Here is a 22,868-nt window from a genome sequence, read left to right on the forward strand (position 1 = left end):
AAATGTCACACCCACGGCATTGACGTGGCTCAGAAAGCCCAGAGAAAATTTGTGCAACTTGGGTCAAAAGGGAAAGTGTTACGAGGTTTTGCTTTTGGACGGACAATATCAACTGGTTAGATCCGAGTTTGACACAAAAGTTATATAGATTAATATTGGGTGAAATCTTAAATACATTTCTTATAGTTGGGATCAAAAGTTTGAGAGTACTTAAATCTATTATTTCACTTAGGTTGGCTTAAAATCTGGGGATATATAGAAATTATAAGGAGGGATGAGTTACTGGAATCTGGTACTAAATCTACGAAAACCCCCAAATATCATCTATGGAGATTAATTCAATGGCCATATTTCTGGATACTGTGCGAACAAGTATTTTAATCTGAAAATTTCACCATAAATTTAAAGTTTTTAAGCAGTAATCTAATAGAAAAAAAAGAAATATAACTAGAGAACTAACAATGAGAAGTAAACTCAGGATATCAAATTTTAACAATTTTTTTACCAACTTTATTTTTCATGAAAAAAATCTCAACTCACTACTTTACAAACAATCTACTCATATTCAAAACCAGCTGTTGCTTCTACCACATTCCAATGTAAAATAATTGCTTCACTTCCCTTCCAATATTTTCCATATCTATACATGTGAAATGTTTGTAACCAACATTTTCCCAAATTCAAAATAAATTGAAAGAATAACCAACCCTAGTGTAGTATTCTAAAAATGTAACAATGTGAATGGAGAAACTTTCAAACAAATTTAATCACATCATTAGTTGGAGAACTTGAGATTTACTGAATGATGTATTCTGGAGTGATAAATTTTCTGACAGAGTTTCTAAGAGTTGGAACGAATGTGCAACATAACCGATCCCTGCGATGAAGAAGGCAATGGATTGGAGAAAGAGGAAAATGAAGTAGTGGTTCTTTCCGAATGCAAGATCATAGCAGCCGACGAAGAAGAGGTAAGCTCCTACTCCAAGCTCCAGCAAGTGCAGCCTTGTTTAGTAAAACGGAAAAAAAATGTGTGAAATACATGTCAAACACTGTAATTAGTAATGCTTTGGTTAAATTGTCTATACAAAAGTATACCTTTCGCCAATCCTGATACGAGGTTTCTTGTGAGCTTTGGGGCCTAATTTTGACTTGGAGCATCTCCCAACTTCTCAGTAACAACCCATTCATTTACTCTCCCTGCCTCCAGCAAGCCTATGAAGTGTGCCTTAGTCGGTGCAGCGACATGACATTTTCGAAGAGGATCCAGAAATCAATAAGTGGATTGATCTACAGGATTATATAAAACAAATGTTAGAAACTACTAATTAATAGAATCAAGATTTCACACAACTAGTTTATAGTGTAGAGACCTTGGGGTGCCGACAGCATTAAGAAGAGTGTGATAGAAGGAATATAGACAGCTCCCCACTTTGGAACTTCCACTTCAGGAACCAAAACAGTTGCAGGCATAACAATGCAGTAAAACACAATGTGACAATATGTGCTACAATCTTTCGAACGAAGAAGAAACTGTAAATCACATAGAGCTTCTTCCAGAGATTAACTTTCTGCAATAAACAAAGGATATATAGTCAGAAAAGGAAGATATAAGAAAGTGAAAGTTCGCTTCTCTAGCTTTGTAGTCGAAATTAAGACAGAAAGAAAACCTTAGTTCTAAAAATTTCCACCGCCATTTTCTTAAAGAGATTAGCTGGGCCACAAGACCATCTGTGCTGCTGGTATCTGTAAGCTTTGAAGGTGCTTGGAAGTTCATTTTCACCTATAAAACAAATACTAATCAATTAGGAATGGATTTAAAAGGCCACAAAAGAAAAATCCACCGAGGACTTTCAACAAACACTTATCTAAAAAATTGCACACAGATTTTTTGTACCTTGAGGTCACCAACATAACAAATTTCCAGCCTTTTAGACTAGCACGAACGGCCAAGTCCAATCCCCACAGTAGTACGGTCTTTCCATCCACCGGCTTCTTGAGAGCTGCGATTCTCCATACACCGGCGGTCCCTGCTCATTCATTGAAAATAATCATCTCTCAAAGTTAGCATTATGTTACATTGAATAATTTGAACTTTTACATTTACTTGGTAATAAAATTGTGTTTACCATGAAACCAAAGAAGGCATAAGTTGAAGAGCCAACTTCTGTTCCACAGTGAAATGGTATCCAATGACATCTCTTGCATTCTTGTCATCAAACATTCATCTGCATTAACTGCAATTCCATCCAAAATCCATCTTCACTTTCCAATTTCTATTCCATTAACATAAATTGAGTAAAAAAAAATTCTCTTAAATCAAGATAATTTATAAATTTTGGGTCTTCTCGAATAATAACATATTTATCTCATGCGATTACTATTAATCTAAATAAACTGAAAGTTGAAGTATCACTATCAAATTAATAATAAAATATATCTAATTATGAACACAACGGGTTTTTTTTATTATTGATCTAAATTAATTAAAACTGGTGGTTTGGACTTTGGACCAACCAAATAATCTTTGGTCTAAATGACAATTCAGAGAAACTGTCACTGTCCTTCGGTGGCTGTATGGCTGATAAGTGTACACTATCAGTTTCAATGAACCGGAGACTTAATTGATTTGGCCAAATCTAGACAAAGATGAAACAATTTAATTTTGAAAAATTTAACCACCTAAAAGAGTACAAAATGTTCTTAAATTTCCATATACCTTAATAGGGGTGACTAATTGAGGGGTGACTAACTGAAGGGTATTTGGTGTCATTCAGGACCTTAAAAAAAATTAATTGAGGTGGGGTGATAACTGAAGGGTTTATTTGGTGTCAAGTTCAGGACCTAAAAAATTAATTGAGGAGGGGTGACTAACTTAAGGGTTTATTTGGTGTTAATTTCAGGACAAAAAATTAATTGAGGTGGTTATGATGATAGATATTATTCTATGGGGCATGCATAAAAATTTGAGCCACTAATTTTGGGTCCCAAAAATGATGTGTTGATGTGTCACATTTTAGTTTGTTCAAAATTGGAAAAATCAAGAATATAATAATGAGGTCAACTACCGCCTTTTGTTTCTACCTGACGATAACATCCACAGTTTAAGTAAATATTAAAAGTATTGTAAAATTAGGGAGAAACTATCAAATGCCCCTGAAGTTTTCGTTTGATTAATAGTAAGACCTTCCAATTAAGTATCCTACTAATTTTAAACTTTGACTTGGTTTGACCAATAAAAACATTGAAAAATTTCTACCTTCTGGAGATTATTTGTACAGAAAAGATGATAATTTTTTCTGTAATTATCGGTCAAAACAAGTTAGCATTTCAAAAAAACAAAAAACTGATCGGTTCTAAAGTTATTAGGGGTGTAATTGATATCCCAGATCTCAAGGGTTTTCTATTTTTCCTAAAAAGTTGCGAGAATGAAAAAGAAAGCAAATTTGACCCATATATGGATATGCTTTTAGAATATGGTGTCCAAAAGCACAGGAAAAAAATATTAAAATGACCACCGACACAAGTTTAATTCAACAATAAACTATAACCAATAAATGTGATTAATTAAGTTAATGAAAAGAGAATTTTCCAAATTTCAGCGAGCTTGAACAAGAGCAATTTCTGGGTTGTGAGCTAGAAATGGAATTGTGCGCCATAGAAAATCAGGTTCAGGTTGAAAATCAGCATCAAAAATGGCGACATAATCACAATGTGTTAACATAACCATGCTTCATTCCTTCTTTCAGAGCCCCTGCTTGTATCCATTTCTGTTGTCTCTACCTCGTACTTATATTTATGCCTTTGCTCGCCCATCTGGCATTCTAGCTGAACCAAATCCGTTCATTTTTATCCCCGGAAAATTGTCACATAACACATCAAAAACTTGTTAAAGAATCTGAATTTGATGCCAAACCTTTATGGGTGGGTCTGTCGAGTCATCGAGAACTTGAATTATAATCCTATCAGAAGGCCAAGAAAGGCCACAGGCGGCGCCAATGGAAAGCTGATAAACCTGAAGACGAATGGAACAGAACCAATATCTAACTTAGTTAAGCAGATTTAATATATATAGAATGTGAACCTAAATGGCTTTACTTAAACGTTATACGTACCTCTTTTTCATTATACATTGGAATTGCACGAGGACCATTGGTAAAATGAGTTTCCAAGCTCAACATCGTCCTTCATGGGCTCCCATTGTATTTCTTTCAGGTTTTCTTCCAAACATCTCAACAGAACTATAACAATGCCCATGTAAACTCTCTCAATGAAGAGCATTAGGGACATAGCCAAACATAAATACGTTAAAACTTTCAGGAGTGGAACGATCAATGGCGCTTTCGTTTGCTGCCAAATTATTCCAACTTGCCGTAATATCATCCCGGGCGCCCTGGAATCGCTCAGGAAGAACAACGGTGGCTGACAGTTTGTCCTAGTTGGGATAGTTTATGCTATTCCGTTTGGAGCTAGCCAATGAGTTTTAGAAAATGTAGTTTTGGTTATAAAGAGGTAAAGGGTTTGCGAAAAGCACACGGGTCTTTGTTTATTTTTGGGTCCGAAACGAAATGGCTCTCACTTTTGGCTGTGATTTTTGCTTGTGAGTTACGTTTAGGCAATGTGAACTTAGAGCTGGACGATCATGGCTCACTTGATCTCTATTTCAGAAACAGACCCACTTGCAAAATCTCAATAATTAAAAGAGAAGTTGAGCTCAAGAAATTAACTCAGAAATGATTACACAAAGAGAGAGAAAAAAAAAAAAAAAAAAACTTTGATCAAAATGTGTTTGTTTCTCTCTTCTCTTTGTTGTTTATTTAAACAGAAGAGAATTAAGGCAAAGCATGAGAGCTAAATTGACCAGATTGAATTGTGGAATATATATATATATATAAATGGTGGGGAGTTCTTTGTGTGCCTCTAATAAAAACAGAAGAAAAATAATGGTCAAATTGACAAGGATTGGGGATCCGAAGCAGACAATTAAATGTCAGAATCGAGCTGCGTTTTAAGTTAAGCTTTTGATTTACAAACTCTTTGGGGTAAAGGTATAAGAATAATTTAAATTATAAGTCTGTTTAGTGTTTGTGTTCATATTTCTATATGTGCAACTAACTCAGACTAGTTAACCATCACTTTCAGTCTTTTTACAAAGTGGGGAATTAATGAAGAGCTGGCAATAAATTGATTGCTTCTGTAAATTTATGCCATTAAAATTTGAATTTCTTGCCATTAATTAATATGTTTTCTAAAATGAAGTTTAATGAAACTATTAAGATGTTGAGATTTTTTTTTTTTAATTTTACCAAGTCAATGGTGCGGTGCATATACTAAATCGAGCTGAAACATTTTTACCCCAATTGTGACAAACGCTTTGGTTTCGGAAATGCATAATCTTACACCATTTTCGAATTAGACATTAAAACTTAACTATAAAAGGGCAACTTGTCAATTCATAAGTAAGATATGTTTCTGTCTTCATTCATAATGTTATATATTTTAGGTGAATTGACTAAATGTGATATAGGTGTTTTCGAAACCAAGGGTAATATTGGGTGTTTCTGAAGCCAAGGGTGGGAATGGACTTTTACAATAGATTGGGGGACAAAACGTGATTCGGCCTTAAAACAATAAAAAGAATGAGCAAAATGTTTTAGGCAATGGGTATTTTTCTAAGTACAATGGTTTTGGATTGTTCTGGAAGCTTAATTATTTATTAATTTAATTTTTTTTTTTTCATATTAATAGGTAAAAAGGAGCACACGGTGGTTGATGACATCAACTTCTTTCATGGCATAATCAAAGAGGTCCAATAAGGTTCCTTTGTAAAAATAATTATTCAACCTTAAAAGAACAATATTATAATAACAACAACCTTATAATATATAATTTAGTTGAAGACTTACAGTGATAATAGAACCATCCTAGTAATTGGTATAGTTTCCATTTCAATGTCACAAATTTTGAACTAGTTTTATAATAATTCCCCGCGTTGAAAATTTATATGAATATTAAAAAGATTAAGACGTTCATAAAAGAGAATGATTATAATTTTTCAATTATCTTCGGGTGGTTGAGTAGTTGGATAGAGACTTTGGTTGTTAATCAAGAGGTCTTGAGTTCGAGTCCCTCTCGGTTATTAATAGGGGGAGCTACTGAAGTTCTTACCCAACCAATAGTTCTAGGGTCTGAGGGATTAGTTGAGATGCGTGTAAACTGATCGAACACCTCTGATATTAAAAAATATATTATATTAATTTCTTTTTTTATTTTGTCTTTTAATACATTTTTCTTGCATCCATCATTTAATATCAAGTTTGAATAATTCATAAACTATTATCTAACGAAGAAAATATTAATTGCATGAAATGGAAAAATTGCCGGAATTTAAAAGAAAAAGATAGACATTCATGACAGAAAGTGACTACTTCATACTGTTTTAACTTTCAAATTTGCTTAATTTTCTTTCTTATTTTTTTTCAAATACATTGACTGTAGCATCCTATAATACCAAACTTTGAATAATTCATAACTACTTATTAAATGAAGAAAACACTAGTTGGAGTAATGGATTTTTTTTGTAATTCCAAAGTCCTAATTAATTGGCTGATAAGTACAAATAGGTTCAATAGTATTTCCATTACACCTCTCTTAATAGGGCTCTAAATTGAGTACCCTTAGTTTAAAAGTTTTGATTGATTCCAATTTTTTAACTACCTCTGGGTGGTCAAATGGTTCGATAGAGACTTTTAGGTGGTATTCAAGAGGTTTTGAGTTCAATTCCTTAATTGATAAAAGATAGTTACTGGAACTTATCTGACCAGTAGTTTCAGAGTTTTGGGAGATTACTCGGACGCCTCCAGCATCAAAAAGGTTTTAACAACAAATGGGGGTATTATATGTATATAAGCAGTAGACAAATTGCCAATAATTCAGGAAAAAGAAATTTGAGACACCAAATTGTGAAAGAAATGAATTACGTCAAGCACTGTATTTTTCATGTCTAAAGTGTGAGAAGAATTATGGTATAATCATTTATGAGAAATTAATTATGTTTGGTTGTGGAATTCATGAGCTAATTTAAGGATTATTTTCTTAGTATTGTTATTCTACACGAAATTATATTTGTTAAACTAAAAACAAGAAAATTAATTTTGTGCTTTCATTATCCGACAATGTGTTCAACAATTATATACAGTAAAACCTATCTATAGTTATAATAGTAGGACTAACTAATTTTACTACTATAAGAAGGTTATAACTTAATGGAGGTGTAATTACAAAAATTATAGTTTTGATTTCTTATTTTTTAATTCATATTTTAATAGTATAATATTAAGATTTTAATTCATATTTTAGTAGTATTATGATTTCAATTCAGCGCTTCAATTGCCTACTTTTGAAATTGATTGAAAACTGTGTCTTGGAATCAGCAACGATAAGTGTCATTGATGGAATTATAAATACAGTTGATATATGGTCAATTGATATGAAGCTATAGACAATTGCCAATGGTTTTAAGCATTGCAAAATTAGGACCCTCGATTTTGATGAATTACAAGTTACAAATGAAGTGAACGAGAAAAATAAAAGAGTCATTGCAAAATTGAGTGATCAGATTCGACAATTTCACCACACTAATCGAATAGATATTAATGTCTTCCTTGATCATCCAAATGAGCAACAAATCGTGTATGCTTTAACCGAAGAAGAAATCATTGCTACAATTAGACAAGGAGATAGAGGAAATAATCATAAGGATGATAGTACAGAAATACAAAAAGTTTCGTGCCATAAAGCTCTAAACATGCTTGAGAAGCTAAAAATATTTTGGCTTTAACAAGAAGGTATACATGCTAGCAAGGTAAAAGACGTGGTAACAACTCTAAAAATATAAATTATTGTCCCAAACAACTTTAGATAAATATTTTATTTCATCTTAAACCTATAATGTAATATAATATATATTTTTTGGTAATATACAGATAATTATTACTATGTGGAGGCAACTTTCCTTAGGACGAAAATTTAAAAAATTATAACTTATTACAATGTGGAGTTTATTCTTATTTATAACTATTCTAAACTGGACTAGAGTTTTTTATGACTATGTAGAGTTTATTCCTATATAGAATATCACTATAAAAAGGTTTTCATAAAAAATCAAACTGAAAACTTTTTGAGTAATACACACAAGAGTCTCGAGTGAATCGTCAAACTAATTACAAATTATTACTAAGATATCAACATCAATATCAATATACCTTAACAACATCTTTATCCCTCTTCTTTATAAAAGAATGGATATAATATCGTCTTCAATAATTAATAACAAGTTAATAGACAATAATCAATATACTAATTACAAATTATTACTAAGGTATCAAATAAAATTATAATTTATAATCATCCTAGTCATTGATAACTTAGTTTTTCTACCACCAAAGTCTGAAGACGAAGTTGTTATTATTTATTTTTTGGTCATCAACATCAAAAGCCACAAATCAAATTATGCCCATGTAATAATAATATCAAGAAAACTTATTTTAAATTATCAATTAAATAAGCTTTATATCCATTGTAATTAGTTACGATAATATTGATTATTTTTGGATACAATAATAAGAACTAGTGTAAAATCAAATAAAATAAAAAATCGTTTTCTTGATTTTCTACAACTTTTAATTCAAAAGCAGATTTTAGATATTATATCAAACATAATTTCTACCATTGAAACGAGTAATAGAAAATATATTTTAAAAGTTATTTATCTTCGATAACTAACATTAAAAGATAAATTTTCATAAAGGTATAGCATTTCTACCACCAAAGTCTTTAATTGACGTTATATCATATTTTCTAATATTGACGTCTTTAATAATCAGCCCTATTTATAATAATTTAATTGAAAAAAATCAATCTAATCAGAAATTATTACGACGATATGAAATCAAATTATAATGATCGTAGTAACACTCAATCTGAGAAGTTAGTATTTCTACCACCAAAAGCAGATTTTAGATGTTATCTCAAATCATGCCATGTAATTAAAGATTTCATTAATTTCCACATTAATCTAAGACTTTGCTTAATAATATCTGTTTAGATTAGACGTGTCTGAATTACTGAGTTCATGGGATTGTATTTTGATTAGACCTGTCTGAATACAGTCCAAAACTCCCTCAAAATATTGTTGAATTAATTTAATTAGTCAATCTCTAATGTAATGTTCCCATATTTTTTTAATATCCTAACTTTTAATTCAAAAGCAGAGACTTTGAATATTATTTCAAATATGAAAAATATTTAGATATAACTCAAAATTTAAAATATTATTTTAGTTTTAAAAAATAAAAGGAAAAGATGAGATGATTAAATGAGTCAATGATTAAGCAATTTTACCTCAGTGACGAGTCATTTTCTTAATGTATAGTCTTGTCTAATTAATGAGTTGATGAATTTGAAGTGGGGCCCCACGTGACACAACAATGACATACATTCAATAACAGATAGATGAAAGCTTTGTGACAGACACCGACAACAATACATAAGTCGCCAAGCACCAAATTAATTAATAATTCACAAAAATGGTAGTTGGAAAACCATTTTCCCTTGTATTACTTGCTCAAATCATATATTAATTAATTAAAGAATTTTACTTATATTTTCCTCATTGTCTCCGTTGTAGAATTTTAATTAGGATGTCTAACCATTTAGACTTTTGTTTACACAATGTGTCTTTACTATATAGATTAATTTCACAATTATACACGTTTTCTTTCTTTTAGTAGAATTTATGCCTAAAAAAATGTATAAGAGCTTTTTGTATGATAATAACTTGAAAAGAGTATTCAAAAGAACTGTTTAAAATTTGAAATCTGATGTAAAATAAAGTGATATTTATTAGGTAGAAGTAGCTAGATCACCTTCCAAGATTGACAGCCCAACCATGCCAACATTATATATAATTATAACAAGTATGAAGACAGAATATCCTCTTCTAATTCTCCAAATATTTTTAATTTGGTACAGCCTTCTTCCATGGAAATTAAATTATAAACTATTTATTTATTAGAAGCATGCAAAAGACGAAGTTAACAACCAACACATTTTATTATTTATTATTATGCCGACAGAAACATGCCCAAAAATCAAAAACTCTACACATTTCCATTATGACTCTTCCAATTCACATAGAATTCAAGTTTGATGTGTTCTTTTATTTATTTATTATTATTTTTTTTTTAAGGTATGGTTTTAGAAAAAGGAAACCCTCTTAAATAAAACACCATAAAAGAATAAATATTAATTATATGTATACAAAAATATATGTGTCATTTACAATCATTTGATAAATAGTTAAGTCTAAGCGATTTTCGGAAAGTATTGAAATATTTCTTTTGTTCAAGAATTTTTTGAATACTTGAAGGGTTATAATTCTAGCCGGGTATTTAATAATTTTCAAAAATCATTAGATGTTCGAGATTTAATTGTCTCTAACAGGGAGAAAGAAATTAACCCTAATTACAGCTTAAAATTAGAAGATAATGCTTTTGATTCAATATATTAATAATTTAAACTAGGGTTTATAGAATCACCAAATGGATGATGTATATAAAATTGTATACGTTGTTTGTGATGTCTCCTCGAAAGCGTATCGGATGCTAAAGTTTGGTGCGGTACCAATGAGATCTCACAACTTTATTCTTAATGATATAACATATAATAATAAAAGATAGCTTCATAATTATCATATATTATAATTCCATTTGCATTTTTAGACCAAGAAAAACAAGTGCACTTATTTAAAATGGATCAAAAAAGCTAGAGAATCATAATGGGTCAATTATGAAAAAGATCACATAACATATTTTATATAAAGAGAAATTACTTGGAACATTGAATGATCAATTCATGCAAATTCTTTTTTAATTAAATAAGCAAAAATTAGAAGAACCCAAATGAATGAATGATATGATTATTAGAAAGTAAGTCAACAGTCTATATAAAGTGGCATGGCTGCTGGTCTGTTACATTGGGCACCTAATTTTTGCTAGAAACATTATAATTTTGACTAGTTTTTGATAATTTTTTTTTTTTTTATTTCTGTTGGTAATTGGGGTGTTTAGGCCAATTTATATACACTTTAACTAATTTCCGAAGTCTATTGAACATCTTATAAACTCAAAGGATCATGTAAGCCAAGTTTTTGAAAAATGAAGGGGCACATTGTCCTTATTCTACGTATAAAGATGAAGATACTGTTTAAAACTTTTAATTATTAGATAGAGAGAATGTGGGGAAACTTTTTTGGTCAACCTTGAGAGTTAAGTTTATAAAGAGAAGAAGAGTGTTAGATGGGAGAGAGGTGTTGTGTCCATCTCAAAGCAACAAAAGATGATTTCTGAAAGAATTTTACAAGGAGAAGTAAAGGAAACATCATGACTAGTTTGGATCATAAAAATCATATCCCAAATAGTAAATGGTTGAGTGGTAAATGAAGAATAGATGATGTACCCGTAAATTCAGACAGGTTTTGAACAGTAAATTTTCAGGTGCGAAACAGAGACAAACTTATGAATTCATTTTACGAGGGCAAACTATAACTAAATTAATATACATACGAAAAAAGTAAGTGAATGTGGTCAAATCTAAGAACATTAACACAAATACTGTCCGGTTAAAACAAATAACTAAGCAAAATTAATGAACTTTTTTTGGTGGGATCACCACCCCCCATTGGTCCCTTAATAGGTCCGTCCCTTGTGTAGAGTCCTACTTCTAAATTCCAGTCTTAATTATTTGGATTTCTATAATTTTCTTGCATTGTAAAAGTTCTTTATGTTTCGAAAACAAGATGTTGATAAGAGAGTATATACATAGTTTATGGATGATTATACATGTTGTGCGGTAAATCCCTGAAGCATGGATTCACGCCACGTGTCATTCTTTGTAGATTAATTTTATTTATAAGTTTGTCACTGTAACAGTATATAAATATGCTTTTTACTCAAATTAGGGATCTGATTTTATTCATATTTTGTAAGCCGTACTTGCACATAGCAAAAACACAGAAAACAATACAAGAACAGTGGAAGTAGGATTTGCATTGAGTATTCGAACCACTTTAAAAATCTTTTCTTTATGCTATTGTTTGATTTATTATCTATCCATTAATCCAGTATTGAAATCACAAGTTTTATAAAAACTTTTACGTAGATTCCACCACAGATCTTACATACTTCTCGTTGGTACAAATGACTGCATCAACAATACATATATGAGATTTAACTGAAGATATTACACTAGATGAATGGTTGAGTCATAGGAGTTCTAGTTTTCTACTAGATATAAAGAAAAGAAAAATTGAAAAGCAACAATCTCATTCAATTGGTCTTTTTTGTTGATTGTATATTTAGGATGGTTTAGTCATGGTTGATGGCACATCAATTTTGGTATAATTTTGGTTGTGTAGAATACAAGCAACCAGTTATTCCTTTAGCGACCAACCAAAATATTAGGTCGAAATTATTCAAAAAGTCACAAACTACACATTCTAAATATACATAGACACCCAGTTTCAGTTGTCTCAAATTATGCATCATTGGGTTTCAACTTTGTGATATTTATTTATTTATATATGGATCTTTTTACATTATTTATTATTTTATTTAATTTTTTGTGATATTAGTGATAGTTCAGTTGTTGCACATGTGTGCGGTCTATATTTGTCATTTCATTTTTTATTTTCTGGAGGACTAGTAAATAATTTCTACTACTTTTTTATTCTAATAATTTAGAAAGAACAACGAATGAATAATGTATGGGGATGATTCTAGGAATTATCGTGCATAAGTATTTTCATTTTCTTTTTAATATTCTTTAGCGTTGTAACAATAAAGGAGAACTGAATAGAATTATGTGAATCAGAGATGTATATTAATATTTAGTTAATTAAGGGCTGCAGCCTGCAGTTGCATTATTCAGAAAACTAGATGGATGGATTGATGAAAAAGCTACAAATAGGAAAACGATAAGCTAAATCACCCAATTGGGTAGTCGAAAGAAAACGAATAAATTAATGCTATCACTTTCTGGTCCAGTAGTGTGAACAGTGATATTGGACCATCTTGGAAAGAATGAGATGTGAATCTTAGCATTACAATAATAAATAATAAATTATATTATATGCCCTTATAAAATGATTATATGATACGCCAACTTCCAAATGATCCGATCTGATTCTTCAGATTCTATTATGGACTTAATTTAATCACCCGTATCAATGATTCATCAGCTAATATAATTGTATTTTAAATTAAAAATTTGTTTTCATAATAATCGATTGAACATTATGATACCAAAATTGCATTCTAAAAATATGAATGTGAAATCGAAAATCTTATCTACGGTTTACACAACAAAAATAGTGCCAAAACTTTCATACTTGGAAATTAACAACAAATTGAAATGTCCCCAGAACGGATCATCAAATGAAATCTGACTAACCTGATTTTCTTGTACGAGCCGCTCTAAATTCAGCCTCTAATTCCTTCTTTTACCTGAAATTCTCAAGCAAATCATCATGATGCTACACATTTAAAGTTTTCTCTTTGTACAATAATTGGTACGGCTCAATAAAGTTATATTTCCAGCAAAATTTCATGATTCCACCATGGGTGATGTAAGGCATAAGTCTCTTAGAGCTTCAGGCACAGTCTGCCCACAGTTTTCCAAGATCTCAATCAATTCTCCCACATGCGGTGCATCATCTTTAGTAAGAAAGCTATGCAATACGCCCCTGACAGTGTGGCGGGCCATGCTTGTCAGAATTCGAACATAATTTGTGATTGATGTAACAAAATCTGGGATTATTACAACTTCATATTCAGATAACTCAGCCCTGCTAATCTGTTCCTCGTCAATTATTGAGATATCGGGTCTAATTCTGTTGTCAGCATCCAGACTGGAAATTAAAAAAAAAAAAAATTATGTACCACATAGTATTATAGCATATAGTATGTACAATATATTTGCAAATTCTATGCCAAACTATATATTGATTTAGCTACTATAGCATGATACAACCTCATGATGCAATACCATTATCGATTTTGTGAAACATCATAGTGATTCTCCTTAACCAAAATATATAGAGGGCGTTTGATCCAATGAATGTTGAATTACTGGGAATGTTGGATTACTGAAAAGTTAGATTACTTTGAAGATTACTGGAAATTTTTAAGAAAATGTATTTGATTAATTGCTGGGTATGTTATATTAATATGTTTGATTGGGAGGAATAAATTGGTGGGTATGTTATTTAAATTACTAAATTGTCCTCTAATTAAATATTATTATTTTTTAATATAAATTATTATTTGGATTATCATAACCTCCCTGTATTTAAAAACTTAGCAAAAACAACCCCATAATAAAAGTTTGAAAAATCAACAAAGCACCCCCACCAACCTAGCCACTATTGGCCTCCGGCAACCTAACGGCGCACGGAAGGCAGGAAATGGCCTCCGTGCACTGTATGGTTATTTCCGACTAGATATCTGCTCGAAAATGGCCATATCGACGCACGACAGCCATTTTCGGCCTTCTATGCACCGTTCCGCCGGCGGCGGCGGTTGCCGGCGATAGGTGGGTGAGGGTGGTGGCTTGAATGGACTGTAATTTGTTTTGAATTTACGGGTAATTTTGTCCAAAAAGTTAATTAATTGAGGTGAAATAGTAAAAACCATATTCATGTAAATAAATTTAAAAATAAAAGCATTATTGTCCTAAAACTTTATTAATAAGAGATAGAATTGTAACAAAAAAAGATAACCCTAATAATCTTAGAATACCTAAGAAAATGAAGGTAATCAAATTACCTCCAATATTACCAATAGTAACCACTATTAGTATTTAAAGATCACCGGTATCTTATATTCTTTGAAAACCAAACATGGTACTCAAGTAATATAAGATGACTTAACCCCAGTAATCTCACATAACACCCAACCAAACCCCCTCATAGTGTTATTCGACCTTCTAGTCTCATGTAAAGCAAATTTGTTGCTTCTAGATCCAAGACTCCAAGTCATCAAAATTGACGCCAAGAAAATCTAAGTAAGAGTGAAAGCGTTTATGATTAGAGGAGAAGGGTTAGTTCTAAAGCAACGAAAGGCATAGTACTTCCATTTGGATAACTAATGGCCAGTATAGCAAGAATTTTTAAGGTTTAGAATCAGCAGTAGTAACTACCAATTCCAATCTATAATGTAAAAGGTTATGAATAAAGCAGCAGTACACAATTAGGGGTTGCCAACTCACCTGATATTTGCTTTTGAAACGATAGAATTTGAACCCACTGAGATGGAGTAACCCTTTAAGTTAAGGGAGGACACTAACTTTTGAAACCTACTGTCTTTCCCAGCAACATACAGCACCTTTAAAGGCTGAGAAGAGAGATGGTTGGCATACGCATGATCCAACAATTGGATGCCCTGCACAAAATCATCAATGATAATCTGATACAGACCTCAATCAAAACAACAATTCCAGCCGCTCAAACACTCACAAATCAGTAATCTCAACAACCAGAATTAATAAGAAACAAAGGATTTGAATTATATTGATATAGATTGTGAAAAATAAAACAAGGAATTGAAATATGAGAAAACAATAATGGAAAGAAAAATGCCCACTAGCAGTTCGAGGAGCCAGCAACCTCCCAACAATATTTCCTTAAAAAACAAGCTGAATGAATCATGAAAAATAGTCTCCCTTATAAGCACTCTCGGCACCCCACTAACATTCTTTAATAACAGGACACGAGTGCCTACTAATCTCACTAGTTCTCACTGCCTTTATTTCCCCAAGTGGACCTTCTCCCCTGCTTGGTATACTGTTTAGTGATGAGTGGTCTATCATAAGCATTAAGGAAAATGCAAGTTAAAGAATCACCACCAAACACTATAAAGTTAATTGAGAACATCATATAAATATATAAACAGAAAAACAAGGAAATGAAAAAGCTACCCTCATTATAAACAGACATTTGCCAGATTGCCTAAAGTATATTATACAACTTGTGCATTTTGGATTATTTCCTGAAATCTGTCACTACAGGAATAGTCCCTATGTTCAAAAGGAAGAGAAACTTTTGATAAAATTATACTAAATTTTGGATGACAGACGAGAATCCAAGCAGATGATGATTGCCAGACCCAGCTAGAGACCATGATTAGGTGTTTTTTTGTACTGTAGTTGAACGTACCATAGTCAAGACCAGCAACACCAATACTTGGAGAGCAGCAATAATATTCTACCATTTTACTATTTTGCAAGTACCTTAACTTTTTAAGTCATTGGATGGGAGTGCATTCAAACACTTAGGTCACAAAATAGCAAACATTCACCTGAGAGGGGCCAAGCTAACAATCGGCATAGTTATAAACAGAGCACTAGCCACCAAATTGCAACAAACAACAGAAAAGGTAAGACTCCAATCCTTCAGGATCGAAACTAGCACATGAATTAACACATGAGCATCGAATGGGAAGACATGTACTTAATCATGAATAAATCCATTGATAAGAAACTATAGAAATTGTATTAATAATGAAAGTGAGATAAAATTACAGAAGGGGATCAACAAACCAATAGAACACTACGTCACCAAAAACTCTAAACCAACAAAAACTCTAAACAAAGAAAGTAAAAAGCACTTGTCTACAAATCCAGTGTGAAACTTTATGTGTTGTTTTCTATGTACGATTTACTTTCTTAATCTCTATTATTTTTATACTTACTCAATAGAAGCAAAAAAGAACTTCAAAACCTAAATCAAGGCCTATGCCTCTCTCTCTCTCTAGTTTTACCTACAAGAGCCTCTTCTGCACTTAATATCACTTTTCTTTCAAATACAATACTGGAAAGAGGTAAATCATAAAAAGAAAAGAAACATTCCCAGCCATAAAAACAAAAACTGAATGGCACTAGATAAATTTGCTTCAGACTCCAGCAAAAGGCATGGAAAGTATTTAGACATTTTAACGCACATACCTTCAATAATTTTTCTTCCTCTGAGGCAAACACACTAATGGATTGGATGATGCAAGAGCTTTGACTGGAAATTGAATCATTAAGAGATAATCTATAAACTGATCCAGTCAGAAGATTTTGCACTGCTGGAACAGAGGCATAACCAAGGCAATCACTGAAAAGCACAGTGTGGGGTTTTCCGGAAATAGACTGCCTGATGGAGTTCACAGTACTAAGATGACCACCATTACCAAGAGATTGCAGTCCATCAACAACCTATCCAAGTATCGAAACAACAGATAAGACAGAGATGATAGAACAGAAATATTACAATTAGATATACTTTCTTTTCCATGGCAAATAATTTATGGACTTTCACCAAGCAATATATATTCATATAAAAACCATGTTGTCGGGATGATGATTATGGACAGGTTTAATACTCAAAATTAAAACAGAACTGCATATCTTTCTAGCATTGCTTTTGCAGAGCACTCTTCGAAACATAGTGCATTAATCATAGCACAATGCCGATATATTCCCTGCCCAAGCATATATACATATAATAAGAATGTAAAAAACTGAAAACCACAGTGTGGGGTTTTGTAGAAATCGACTGCCTAACGGAGTTCACAGTACCAAGATGACCACCATTACCAAGAGATTGCAGTCCAAGAACAACATTTCCAATTGTCAAAACAACAGATAAGACACAGATGATTGAAAAATTACAATTAGATATACTTTCTTTCTTTTCAATGGCCAATAACTTATGGACTTTCACCAAGCATTTATATTAAAAACTGTGTTGTCAGGAAGATGATTATGGACTTTAATAGTCAAAATTAAAATGGAACTGTCCATCTTCCTAGCATTGGTTTTGCAGGGCGCGCTTCGAAACATAGTGCATTAGTCATAGCACAATGCCGATACATTCCCTGCCCAAGCATATATACATATTATAAAAATATTAAAAGATAGTGTTGCTGGGAAGATGAGTGTTGACAATTTAATTGCCGAAATTATAACATAACTGCTCATATCCCCTGCATTGATATTGCAGGGCACGCTTCAAAACACAGTGTGTTAGTCATAGCACAATGCCGATACATCCCCTGCCTAAGCATATATACAAATTAAAAACCGTGTTGCTGGGAAGATGATTTTGACAATTTTAATTGCCGAAATTAAAACACAACTACTCATCTTCCTAGCATTGATTTTGCAGGGCATGCTTCGTAACAGAGTGCATTAATCATAGCACAATGCCGATACATTCCCTGCAAAGTCGTCTAAAAAGAATCTTGCTGTCTAATGAATAACAAAGAAAACTTAAATCAGGATCTCTGTTATGTGTGTGAGAGAAAGAGGTAGATAGATGTATTCACGGGTTTTAGCAAGTACATTATACACTCTGATATACATACAGATAACTTTTAATATATAACTACATAAAACAACGCACAGAAAAATTTATAGACAATAGAATGCAGCAGGAGAGAACACCAACCAAACTGTTCTTTCTCAACAAAGAAAAAAACAGTCGGATGATTAATTACAAAATTAGGTAAAATAACAGATTCAAATTTAATATAAATTAATCAATAATTTCATCATTAATGGGAAAAATTCATGACCAGTTTGTATTTGATTTTCCAGAACATATAAGATAAAACAGTACCAGCATAGAGACCCCAGAAATATCTATGGCCTTCAAGGAAACAAGCTCAAGAAGTCTCTCAGGAGTGGAAACAAGGAACTCAGGCTCACAACTCTTCAAACTACACAGAAAAGAAAAAAAATCAATGAGAAACGGAAAGAGGAAAAAAATCAGTTCAAATCATTTCAAGCAATAAAAAAAAGCATCAACAATGAAGGTGTGGGCTATTGACAGCTATATTCATACATATGTTCACAAGAGAGCATGCAAATAAGGTAATAAAAAAAAGTAAACCCCAGGAAAATATGCACACAGTGCAAATAAACACACTAACAAAGAGAAAGAGTGAGAACTCCTATGCCATGGATAAGGAATTACGCAACATCCCCTCCCTTAGCCATTATACACACTATTAATAAAAAGCCAAATCATGCATCATGGTCAATTTACTTTACAGCAGCAGCACTAAAATAGTAAATTGCAGCAAATCCAAGTTGTATTCAGCAGTTAGAAGCAAGAATTTCCAAAACAAGAATTGTGATTCTATCACCAGAATATTTGGCATAAGGCTGAATGAAATGAAAGGAGGGAATTTAACATAAAAGTGGGTCTCATGTGTGACACAGCAGCAACTGACATGACGCATAGACAAGATTGTCTAACATTAAAATTAGCTATATCTTATCAGTGACATTAAAAGTACTAGAACAAAAAGTGTGGGTTTTTAGTATAAAATTACCCATTAATCTGGTGATCTAAGGCAGCACCAGGATGCAGACTCACTGTATGAATTCCCAATGGTTTCAAAGGCTTGCAAACTGAGCGTACCTGAGAATGATCAAGGAAGAATCATTAAGCAATAAAAAAGATGGAGAATAAGTTCCCCTATACCAAAGCACCAAAGTCAAAATTCAGTTTAATCAATTCATGAATAAATTTGAAGTCAGAAAAAGTGAGTTTGTTATTACATGGAAATAAAATCATACCAAATTCAATTTATTTTTCACAAATTTGAAAATGAAAAAAAAAAAAAAAAAAAAAGTCACAGGTCTTCCCTTTATTGTATTTGAAATGAATCTGTATCAAATTATGACATATTAAAAGCATTGCCAAAGTACATATTTTAAGTTTAAAGAAAACAAAGCCAACGATAGCATAAAATGCTACCAAAAAAACATGTCAACAAACTAAGTAGCACACCAACCTTAGCAGCTTTTTCTTGAGATGGTACAAGGAATAAAAGGAAGGGGCTGCTGAATGAAAAACCTTCTTTCTCCTTTCTTGCAATATTATCAGCAGCTGTAGAAACCATCCATGCAATTTGCTCAGTGGTAGAAGAAGACCCACTTGTCTCCAATATATCCGTTTCAGAAGAATAACATCTCCAGAAATCAATTCCCCAAGAGTTGACAAACAAAGGCTTTCCCTCCTCAACACTGTAGGTACCCTCATGATGCAATGCATTCTGTATGGCATTCAAGCACAATATAAGAAACTTTGATGGACAGTCAGAGTTTTCAGAGGCTTGTACTTGATGACCATTGGCAAAACCCTTCCCATTCAGCTGAATCTCTGTTCTTCCAAAGTTAATAGGGCTTCTCAGCCCCATATTATCTATAGATGTAATTGACTTTGACTGCTCATTCTTCAAATTTATAACCTTCTTGTTTATTCGTTCTACACAATCTACCATTCCATTGTTCTTGCCATTAGTTCCTTTCTTCAAAATATCACTCTTGCCCTTAACAAATGCCTTCTTATCCGCTTGCAAAGGCATTTTCTTCTTGGTTTCCTTTGTTTGAAATTCCTTCTTACCATGCCTATCATTGAAGGGATCATCAGGGGTAGGAAGGCTAAAACACATCCCCTGCAATATAACGACAAAGTCACATATACTATGTTCCTCAAGGACCTTTCATATTTTCCCTTTGATTCAATAAATCTGTATTTGCTAGCAACAATACTAAAAAACAAAAATAAATAAATAAATAAATAAATAAATACCACAATCAACTGAAGTACTGAACTGTATATTCTCATAGCAATAATTCAAGAATCCAAGTACAAATGTTATCATTATAAAACAATACTAATCATCAAAAAGTACAAAATAACCAATCCAATCGGAAATCGCCACTCATTAATTTTCTTTCACTCTTAATTACACTATCAAAAGCTAACAATCGGCATAGTTATAAACAGAGCACTAGCCACCAAATTGCAACAAACAACAGAAAAGGTAAGACTCCAACCTTCAGGATCGAAAATAGCACATGAATTAACACAGAGCATCGAATGGGAAGACATGTACTAATCATGAATAAATCCATTGATAAGAAACTATAGAAATTGTATTAATAATGAAAGTGAGATAAAATTACAGAAGGGGATCAACAAACCAATAGACCACTAGTCACCAAAAACTCTAAACCAACAAAAACTCTAAACAAAGAAAGTAAAAAGCACTTGTCTACAAACCAGTGATGAAACTTTATGTGTTGTTTTCTATGTACGATTATTTCTTAATCTCATTATTTTTATACTTACTCAATAGAAGCAAAAAAGAACTTCAAAACCTAAATCAAGGCCTATGCCTCTCTGTCTCTCTCTAGTTTACCTACAAGGCTCTTCTGCACTTAATATCACTTTTCTTTCAAATACAATACTGGAAAGAGGTAAATCATAAAAAGAAAGAAACATTCCCAGCCATAAAAACAAAAACTGAATGGCACTAGATAAATTTCTTCAGACTCCAGCAAAAGGCATGGAAAGTATTTAGACATTTTAACGCACATACCTTCAATAATTTTTCTTCCTCTGAGGCAAACACACTAAGGGTTGGATGATGCAAGAGCTTTGACTGGAAATTGAATCATTAGAGATAATCTATAAACTGATCCAGTCAGAGATTTTGCACTGCTGGAACAGAGGCATAACCAAGGCAATCACTGAAAAGCACAGTGTGGGGTTTTCGGAAATGACTGCCTGATGGAGTTCACAGTACTAAGATGACCACCACCAAGAGATTGCAGTCCATCAACAACCTATCCAAGTATCGAAACAACAGATAGACAGAGATGATAGAACAGAAATTTACAATTAGATATACTTTTTTTCCATGGCAAATAATTTATGGACTTACCAAGCAATATATTCATATAAAAACCATGTTGTCGGGATGATGATTATGGACAGGTTTAATACTCAAAATTAAAACAGAACTGCATATCTTTCTAGCATTGCTTTTGCAGAGCACACTTCGAAACATAGTGCATTAATCATAGCACAATGCCGATAAATTCCCTGCCCAAGCATATATACATATAATAAGAATGTAAAAAACTGAAAACCACAGTGTGGGGTTTTGTAGAAATCGACTGCCTAACGGAGTTCACAGGACCAAGATGACCACCATTACCAAGAGATGCAGGCAAGAACAACATTTCCAATTATCAAAACAACAGATAGACACAGATGATTGAAAAATTACAATTAGATATACTTTCTTTCTTTTCATGGCCAATAACTTAGGACTTTCACCAGCATATAAAGACATATATTAGAAACGTGTTGTCAGGAAGATGATTATGGACTTTAATAGTCAAAATTAAAATGGAACTGTCCATCTTCTAGCATTGGTTTTGCAGGGCGCGCTTCGAAACATAGTGCATTAGTCATAGCACAATGCCGATACATTCCCTGCCCAAGCATATATACATATTATAAAAATATTAAAAGTAGTGTTGCTGGGAAGATGAGTGTTGACAATTTAATTGCCGAAATTATAACATAACTGCTCATATCCCCTGCATGATATTGCAGGGCACGCTTCAAAACACAGTGTGTTAGTCATAGCCCAATGCCGATACATCCCTGCCTAAGCATATATACAAATTAAAAACGTGTTGCTGGGAAGATGTTTTGACAATTTTAATTACCGAAATTAAAACACAAACTACATCTTCCTAGCATTGATTTTGCAGGGCAGCTTCGTAACAGAGTGCATTAATCATAGCACAAGCCGATACATTCCCTGCAAAGTCGTCTAAAAAGAATCTTGCTGTCTAATGAATAACAAAGAAAACTTAAATCAGGATCTCTTATGTGTGTGAGAGAAGAGGTTAAAAAAAAAAAATTATGTACCAAATAGTATTAGAGCATATAGTATGTACAA

General features: G+C 32.4%; 1 protein-coding gene, 4 non-coding genes and 5 pseudogenes across 5 annotated transcripts; all 10 read right to left on the reverse strand.

Annotated features, from left to right (window-relative positions):
* Positions 1-767: 767 nt before the first annotated feature.
* Positions 768-5,324, reverse strand: LOC116122634 (annotated as a pseudogene).
* Positions 5,325-13,526: 8,202 nt separating this feature from the next.
* Positions 13,527-20,609, reverse strand: LOC116122635 (DEAD-box ATP-dependent RNA helicase 5-like; the record flags this gene model as incomplete). The annotated part of the gene is made up of 6 exons (XM_031408459.1): positions 13,527-13,963; positions 15,322-15,494; positions 17,056-17,310; positions 18,716-18,815; positions 19,434-19,522; positions 19,899-20,609. Coding segments are annotated over 6 exons (1,632 nt in total), but the record flags the coding sequence as incomplete, so codon positions are not given.
* LOC116122695 lies at positions 17,442-17,583 on the reverse strand. The gene has a single exon (XR_004126943.1). It is a non-coding gene; the product is annotated as a small nucleolar RNA snoR135 (small nucleolar RNA).
* On the reverse strand, positions 17,841-17,979 carry LOC116122702 (annotated as a pseudogene).
* On the reverse strand, positions 18,016-18,156 carry LOC116122690. Its single transcript, XR_004126940.1, has one exon. It is a non-coding gene; the product is annotated as a small nucleolar RNA snoR135 (small nucleolar RNA).
* On the reverse strand, positions 18,181-18,321 carry LOC116122700. The gene has a single exon (XR_004126947.1). It is a non-coding gene; the product is annotated as a small nucleolar RNA snoR135 (small nucleolar RNA).
* A 1,253-nt stretch (positions 20,610-21,862) lies between the features above and the next one.
* On the reverse strand, positions 21,863-22,004 carry LOC116122697. The gene has a single exon (XR_004126945.1). It is a non-coding gene; the product is annotated as a small nucleolar RNA snoR135 (small nucleolar RNA).
* Positions 22,005-22,262: 258 nt separating this feature from the next.
* Positions 22,263-22,400, reverse strand: LOC116122693 (annotated as a pseudogene).
* A 35-nt stretch (positions 22,401-22,435) lies between these two features.
* Positions 22,436-22,574, reverse strand: LOC116122694 (annotated as a pseudogene).
* Positions 22,575-22,597: 23 nt separating this feature from the next.
* On the reverse strand, positions 22,598-22,734 carry LOC116122692 (annotated as a pseudogene).
* Positions 22,735-22,868: the final 134 nt, after the last annotated feature.

The sequence above is a fragment of the Pistacia vera genome, unplaced genomic scaffold (assembly GCF_008641045.1).
Source record: "Pistacia vera cultivar Batoury unplaced genomic scaffold, PisVer_v2 Contig136, whole genome shotgun sequence".
NCBI lineage: Eukaryota > Viridiplantae > Streptophyta > Magnoliopsida > Sapindales > Anacardiaceae > Pistacia > Pistacia vera.